Raw genomic sequence first — 8,616 nt, 5'->3', positions numbered from 1 at the left:
GGGGGGGAAAAAAAAAAAAAAAAAAAAAAAAAAAATCGGTAATGCCAGGATCCAACATGTAATCTGTACCAGGTAACTGATCAGTTTACTGATTTTCTGTTCCTCATTCAGCTCAGAAACAGCCCACCCCAACCACCCAGCACAAGGTCAGAAAGGACTCTGTCCCATGGGTCAGATTGGAAGAGCATCCTCATTTCTAGCTACTTTCTGGCCAGAATGTGGTATGAATTGACTAGCCAGTGTCCCGCGGACAGTTTGACACTACGAATTCTGTGCTGCTGCAAATATTTCAAGCACTAGCAACACCTCCCTCCACTTCTGGTCTTTTAATTTAACATATTAGAGGCTTTGGGGACTTCTTTTTAACTAGAAGTCTCATTTTCTTAAAGGTTTTTGGAAAACATTTCATGGGTCACAACGTGTAGGAAGAAGAGGGATGAACAGACATTTTGGGGGTCTAGAGTTTAAAAAACAACCTGAGTTGTCCAAGAATATGCATGCACTGCTCCACAACTTGTGGTAGTTCCTTATACTCCTACAATCCTAAACATGCTAAAATACTTCCTCCTTGTATCTATTCCCTGTAGTTCTATTCCCTACCACTGAAAACTTTTAATATAAAAATGTTATTATTTATATCTGAAAAAATTACTGATTTTGGAAAGAGCAACTGTCTTTGCAAGACTTTCAGCAACAGTAAACATTAAGTTCCAGAAAACAAAGAGAGCTTTGGGGGGAGGGGGGGTGCATATGTACATATAGATATATATTTGGAACTAAGAATTTAATATTGAAAATGGCTTCTTATTTATGTATAAGACCAGTTACAAGGTACTATCTTACAGGAATGTTTCTTCACTATAATTGAACACTGGCATTTCACAGTTTACCACTTCAGACCATGGCTGCATGTTCAGAAAGTGTCTGTACCTCAGACTAGCACTTAGGTGTTCTTAACTGTTGCTGATTCAGAGTAGCCAGATATCAGAGACTTAGAAACCAAACTCAGAACCTCCTGAAAAATAAATTTTACTAAAAGAAGATTAAGGGGTAGCTGGAAGATGAAAGGAAACTAAAGAATGTAAGTATAAATCTCAGGACAGAATGTGAATGAATGTTGTTGCAAGGAACGAGGAACTGTCTGAACAGAAAGAACACAATAACTAGTTTAGTGGAGCCTTGATAAAGAATATGATCCTATGCCCGAGAAAGAAAGGGAGGGCAAATACATAAAAAGAAGAATGGAGTACTTTTTAACATGGTTACTTTTTAACCCACAGCTCAGCAAAAGTTCTTTCCATCACTGGCAGTATTTACATTGCACCACTAACTCCATTTCTTATCCTTAGCTACTGATACCTCACAGATTTTAAACATATATATATATAGGGGATAACATCAACAAGCATCCAAATTTAGTTCTTTTGGAGGACATGTATATAATCTGAATATATTTATTTAGGTATATTAGAAATATCTAAACTACTGTCCCTTTTTACATCCACCAATTACATGTGAGTTCTTAATGCTCCTACAATAAAGCTCTGCAATATGCATTCATATTGTAAACCTAATTCTTTACTGCTTTCTGCTACAACAGATAAAGGATTTGCCCACCCTTTAAAAACCCAGAGTGTCACTTTTTAGAGACCTGTGGAAAATTATGGACCCAGTTCAGCAGAAGACAGACAATACTTGGCTCTAAATAAGCACTTTTCTGAAAGGAGTTTCCCCCATTAACATCCTCGGTATACAAACACCTGCCTGCAGACCAGTGCCTGGTCTGCCTGCTTACTGTGATCTTTTCCTTGTCCTGCAGCAGTGCAAACGCTAGCTTGAGGAGTGACTGGCATCAAAGCCTGACGAATGGCTTTCTCCCAGCCCTGAGCTACGTCAAGTCCAACTCCGGTGGCAGCAAGAACAGGACTGTGGTGACTGCTGCCATTGTTTTCGCCAACAAAGTACACCATCGTGTCAGTGATGATCTCAAAACAGTATGGGTTGCTGCCCTGCATCACGTTTGAAAAATCTCGAGGCTGAGTCACCTGGAGAATTTCTGAAAGTGGAATCTCCTGAAGAAAAATATTAAAGATTAAAAAATGAAAATGGACACAGTGTTTTAACATACTGATACTCAAAACTTAAAGAGTTTGCAAACAAATCAAAGCAAATATGTCACAATACCAAAACCAAAATACCATGCTTCATAACTAACGTCAAACTGCGCATGACCGTTGCCCATGCAGTTTTCTTAATTCCTCTGTACAAGCCTAGAGAGACTTCCAGCCCCACCACAGGTCTCTCTATACAACTACTATTTTCTACTTAAAGTCCACTTACATTCTGCATAAGACACGCTCCCACCACATACAAATGATGCACAACTATAGAATGACTACTTTCCCCCTGCAGTTTATACAGCTTAGTTAGAAAAGAAAATGACAAGGAGAAAAAGTGAAACAAGACAACATTAAGAAGAGGATGTGGTTATCCTGTCATTAGTCAACAAGCACTGCTTCACATCTCTCAGTCTTTGGGTCAGGATTCTCTTTCATACAGATACTAATTTCTACTGACTCCTCTGCCATGTCAGTTTAAGACCATGGTACAAGCAGTATTATAGAACAGATCTGAAGGAAGAAATGGTTGCAAGTTCATGTTAGCTGGAAGAGGATATTCCACATAGACGAGAAGGTGTACAAGTGCATATCGCTTGCAATTGCGGTGAACGTGCAGGTGAACACCTTGCTGGCATTAGGGGGATAAGAGACAGTAGGTGAAGAAGACAGCAAATAAATGTAAAGGCAAAAAACTGTGAATGACTAACAGCAAAGACAAATAACCTGAGGTTTAAGCGGTTAAAAAAAAGGGATGAAAAGGGGCAAGTCAAGGGACTAAAAGCAGTCATATAACGGAGCAACAAGCAAGGAACGTATTTTACCAGCTGTGTTTTGAATGCACAGGGCAATACAAGTATCAGAGAGGTCTGAGAAGAAGAGACTGCACTGGTCAAGATAGGGATGAAAAGGATCTGGGCAAGTTTAGCTGGATGTACAGAGAAAAGGCTTGATCTTAGAGATGGTATAAAGGAAGAAGCTGCAAGATTTGGACCCCCACCTGAAGGTGTAAGACAAGAAAAGGAAAAATCCTGTTTATACATTCAAATACATTTTCTGAATATTGCACCACTGAACAGAGCACTCTGTTAACAACATCCTAAACTTGTTGATAAGCTTCATTTATATGTCAGGCTGCACAGTGAATTTTCCTCTAAAGCTTGCTTGCAACTTTCAGTTGTACAGTTAGGAATAATTTAATTTTGGGAACCTTGAAATAAAATACATGAGCATGCAAACTTTCAGTCACTACTTAAAGAACGCAAAAACGCTAGCCTTCATTAGACTGGCAGCCAAACAAATTCTCTGGTAAATGTGAAGAAAGCTTAATTCTTATTCAGGAGAATAGTACACGTAAAATGTAAGACATACTCAAGGAGATTAGAACAGAAGCTGCAGGCAACTTCTCAGAGTTGGTTTGGTCCTTCTCACCTATAAGCTTTGGCCAATAATTAACCTGGCTAAAGTTTTGACTAAAAAAGCTAGGGAAATAGAGATAATAATACTTATAACTGCTGTCAAGTAGATTTCAGATCTATAAAACACGGAGTAAATCAAGTGCGACGTAATTATTAATCATCATTAATTACCTTGTAATATTTTGTTCCAGATTCATTTTGAAATAGTGTGAGACATTTGCTGTCCAGTCTCCAGTAATGTCTTTTTCTCTACAAAATGAACAGTACAATAACATAAGCAATATATCACTGGTAGGGCTTTTGTAATGCAATTATTGAAATAAGAAATGCTTATATTGCTAAGGTAATCTATTCACATTAATCTACCGTTGCATCTTAGACTAGATACATGAAAAAATACACTTTGAGAATAAAGATTTTTTTAAACTCAAGAAGAGGCTCAAAAAATATTTCCACAAACCAGAAAAAAAATACCACTTACCTTACAGTAATAGCAGTAACAACAGCAGTTACCCTTGTACAGGAAAAACACTTACCTACACAAGTTTCACACCAGATACATGTGCTCACAAGACCTGAATTATTTTAATTTAGCAGCAACTGTGGGAGTCATGCTTTCTTCCTCTGTGCCCTCACACCAACATCACATGGGTTCAAGGACTGAGCAAGCCTAACAAGTCCTCAATTCTTTTGTCAACACAGAATTCTAGAAGGTCAAAAATATCTTGCCAGTAGTGGCAAGACATATTATGAGATTCAAGTGGACAAAATATCTTGGGGAAAAAATAAAGACAGAGTAATTAGCCATTTTCCGGAAGTCTCCAAGAATGATAAATATCTTCTCCATCAAAAAGTAACATGAGTAAGCTGTTGCACGTAACTGTCTTGTCATTTTAAGCAGAAGAATGTTCTTCAGAACAAAGAAGCTTTTAGAAAGCTAATACGACTGCATGAACCCAACGTAGTTTGCTTGCACCATCCATGCTCACATGGTTAGAAACCCACTTGCGTTTTTCCATGACAAAAATCCAAGAACCTTAAGCCTGGCCTGGGCTGACAAAATTTAAAATTTAAGCAGAACTTAAATGATTTCAATTGTGTGGAAGCTAAGACTACCTGTAGGAGACAGACAAAGAAAGCTAGGTCATGAATGGATTTAACTAAATGGAATTCCCAGTAAGCACTGAATGGAACTTGGGTGAAACCATTAGGGCGAAACTGGACATATATGCTCTTTATTAAATAATGAATCCAGGAAGATGTTGGAGGGGGGAAATAAGGAACAGGTTGGTAACCCACTCAAAATCTGCTTGTACCCAAGTCTGAGAAAGGATGGGCTCAGAGCGAGGAAAAGAATACAGACAACAATACAGAAACTTCTCATTATAAAGCATGAAATATCTTGTTGTCTGGGGTCAGAAAGAAGCAAATATTGCTGGTAAAATGAACCTCTTTGTAACTGATAGAAAGACCAATTTGTTTCAGGAACAGAAAATAGTCTGACATTGCTGAGAGCAGAGCAGTCAAGAGAAATAACCAATGTTGCAATGCCTAATACAGAAGTCCCATCCCGTTAGGAAGCTCTACGAGATCTCGCTTGGCTGAAATGTCTTGCTTTGGGGCAGAATACTCCACTTCATATGAATGACCTTTTCTGGCAGATGTCAGTCTAGGTAGCAGTCAGATTCACAGATGAAGAAAATCAAACTAAGCTAAAGTATACAATCTGATTGCTGCTCTATGAGTAAGTTAGAAAAAGTCCATGGAAAAACATACTGGCCATACCAAAAGATTAAATCAGAGCTGAAAAACTGCCCTGAACAGTTTTGCTAGAACTATTTGTCTTCATCTGCTACCTGGCCTTACATTTTCCCGTAGCCAGCTGACGATAATTGTGTCTGGTAAGAGGCCTTGACTAGAATCTCATCTGAAATACTTATTTCGGTTCATGATAAATACATCTAGGTATTAGAAAACTGTATGTTAAAAAAGTAAGGCAGTTTACGACTGACCATTTGCAGTGGTCTTTAATAGAAAAATCACAAAAAGTAAAAATACTACAGTAATCTGAGCTGATCAGTATCACCCCCTCAAGCTTGATTTCAGCAGAATTTAAAAAAACTTTGCTTCTCTAAATTCCTGAAGTTTCCTTCAATTGGACTCCTGTGTAGAGACAAAATATGAAAGTATTTATGCTGCTTTTCACGAACAGTCTCAATATGACACACTGTGCTTCATGAGATCTGGGAACTTCTTGACTTCATCCTTTTCATTCATCTACCAAAAGACAAAAGGATTCACTCTCTCCCATCAGACAATTCTAAGGAACCCAGTTACTTTTCCTTATCTTCCTCCTCAACATATAAAACTAAGGAGCTTGCCTAAGAAGGTTCAATTAAGAGATCATCACTGGTAGCACTGGAAACAAACAACATAGTCTTTTTGGAGGATATTTGCATACCCAAGGACATATGGCCAAGCCACAACTGTATTCCACTGACATCAAGAGGAATAGTGAGTTTGGAGGGGGTGATGTTCAAAAATGCGTTTTAGCAATTTTTAGGTAGAATGAATTGCTAGAGGAATGAAGGACTCCCATATCTATGAATAAATATTTACAAACATCTAGGTCATTATAATAAGTGTCAGCTACTTCTGTACTCATCATTTTATAATGATTTCCACATTTTCATGTAGTAGAATAAAAATACTGATACTAATATTTAGTTCAACTGCTGAACAGAAAGAAGACATAAGCAAATTATTCCAAATTATCATCTCAGGAAAGCTGAAATCTTAAACATGCAATTCATTTGAGACAATCTAAAGATCCTTCTCCTTTTTAAAAGGGAGAAAGGACAGTATTGTTGAACGACCACATGAAGAATTTTTAAGAAGCAAGTTTTTCCTTTGCACCAGATTTCTTTATAATGAACACTATGGTTAAGTTCTTTGAAATTATGCTGTAAATCAGAATTTCTAAATAAGAGAAATAAAATACACTGGTTTAGAGAATTAATTTAACTTAATATAGGAAGAAACTGAAGTCACTGACCAAATTGTCTCTACTAGTATAGTGGACCATCCATCCTTCCTTCACCATTGTACTGCTCTTCCTCTTTGTGTGCCTGATTGACTGTACAACTCTCATGAGAGGAATATTGTTGCTTGTTGAAGGACTAAAAAAAAAAAAAACATAGAACAGTTAATATTTAACAAGTTAAATACAACAGTACTGCAATTATGGGCTAAATGTGTAGTAGCGGTGTAATTTTCAGAAATGGGCACCTTTTCTTCCCATACAAATTTAATTGACAGATGAAATTGATAAGGTATCTGAGCCATCCCAATGACTCTTATAGTGCAAGTACTACAGTTCTTAATTTACTCTATGGAACAGAGAAGAAACACACTAGAATGAGGACACCTACAGAAATCATCCTCTCTCAAAACAATTAGCTAAGATGCTGGTCTTAATCCAGTATAAAAATATTATTAACGTCAGCGCCAGTGTAATTTTCTCTTGTCTGTGTAAGTTGACTACGCTGTTTCTTAATACTGCAATTACATTAACGAAGGTCCCTTCCTAAGCAACTTACCATTTATGAAAATTTAAACAGGGCTGTTTTAATTTAAATTGCAGCTGCACTAGAAAATTTTATCAGTGCTCAGCGATATTAACTGTCCTGCAGGCAAGGATTTGACAGTCTCGAACAGAGTCATTAGTTAAACGCAGGTTTCTAGAACACTGAAGATGGAGTGAACCACGGAGATGCCTGCTTAATACCAGAGCTACAGGGGGCACTAGCAGAAACATTCATAAACACACAAAATCACATGGTAGATGCAAAACCAAGAATGTAAGGATGTGTTAACACAGCAGAGTTACACTGTAGAATTGCCTTCAAATGCTTTGAATCTGATTAGAAATAAATTGAAAAATCCTACCTAGAGGTGGAACACAACAAAAGGTGCTACTTCCAACTCAGAAAGTCCTTGAACTATAAATCAGTGAAAGAAATGGTCTTCCCCACATATTTGGCATCAAGCTCTGAGCTAAAATGACCTTTAGTTTGACCTAATATAACTGCTCTTAAGTAATTAAGAATGGCTTAAGAAAATCAGGATGGCACTACTCAGAATAATACAGAAAGTAAAAAGACGAAGCTTGATTAAAGGAACTATGTAACAGTGGATAGAAGACTTCACAAAATCACATTCAAGATAAATAAAGGAAACTTCTGCCTAAAACACATACAGACTATGACATGAATATTAAGGTATTTCAAGTAATTCCTTTTAAATCAATGCATTAGGCTAGTGAAAGACCTTAAATCATGTCTTAGCCATGTTAAGACATAAACTTTACCATTTTTTGGTAAGCTGGTTTTATTTCCTTGATCGCAGTCATAGCACAGCAGTTTTTCCAATTAGAAAAGACCATATTATTTTAATTTATTTTTATGTATCAGATTTTGAGACATGATAAGTTTACAAAGCATTTTCAAATTAAAAAAATCCCAATACTTTGAGCAGTAAAACCAAGTTTAGCAGTAATGTTTTACTCACAATACTGAGGAAAGTACATCCAGAGCAAAGAAATCCAGCTTATGACTTACCTGATGGTTTTGACAGCTTCCTCGTCTTTGTCTACATCAAGGTCAGATGGATCCATGAAGAAGATTTTGTCCTCTGGAGGAGAAGGCTCTTCAGCATCATCTAGACCTCGACTGCCATCACTGTTCATTTCACTGCTATCAACTTCCATTGGCATGTCCAAGTCCTGGCCTGGGCTAGCAGGTTCTGGAAACAACACAGGATTCAAAAGTTATTTCAAATACACAATTAAAAAACCCAAAACCACCATCCATAGAAGTTCTTTTTCAGTTCACATTTATGCAAGTGAACATGAAAGTACAATCAGAATATTCAAAATCCTCAGTTTTTGCTAAATGATGCAGAGTATGCTAATCAACGTTATCAATTTGGTTTTGCTAAATGCCAAGGCAAGAGAGAGACCCAACAAAAACATAAATCATACTGAAAGAAATGGAGTGGAAAGTTTAAGGTCTAAACCTAAA

At 37.1% G+C, this 8,616-nt stretch overlaps 1 protein-coding gene across 1 annotated transcript in view; it reads right to left on the bottom strand.

Moving 5' to 3' along the window:
- PRKD3 (protein kinase D3) overlaps positions 1-8,338 on the bottom strand; it is a gene marked incomplete at its 5' end in the record, with an annotated part of 18,134 nt that extends 9,796 nt beyond the window's left edge. The window contains 4 exons of the mRNA XM_010144120.1: positions 1,796-2,072; positions 3,707-3,784; positions 6,591-6,714; positions 8,155-8,338. Of these exons, the coding sequence (XP_010142422.1) occupies positions 1,796-2,072; positions 3,707-3,784; positions 6,591-6,714; positions 8,155-8,338 (663 nt within the window). The remainder of the gene's footprint in view (positions 1-1,795; positions 2,073-3,706; positions 3,785-6,590; positions 6,715-8,154) is intronic.
- Positions 8,339-8,616: the final 278 nt, after the last annotated feature.

Source organism: Buceros rhinoceros, unplaced genomic scaffold (assembly GCF_000710305.1).
Source record: "Buceros rhinoceros silvestris isolate BGI_N320 unplaced genomic scaffold, ASM71030v1 scaffold17709, whole genome shotgun sequence".
In the NCBI taxonomy this organism is placed as follows: Eukaryota; Metazoa; Chordata; class Aves; order Bucerotiformes; family Bucerotidae; genus Buceros; species Buceros rhinoceros.
The sequence above is the reverse complement of the archived record's forward strand: the minus strand, read 5'-3'. Positions and strand labels throughout refer to the sequence as shown.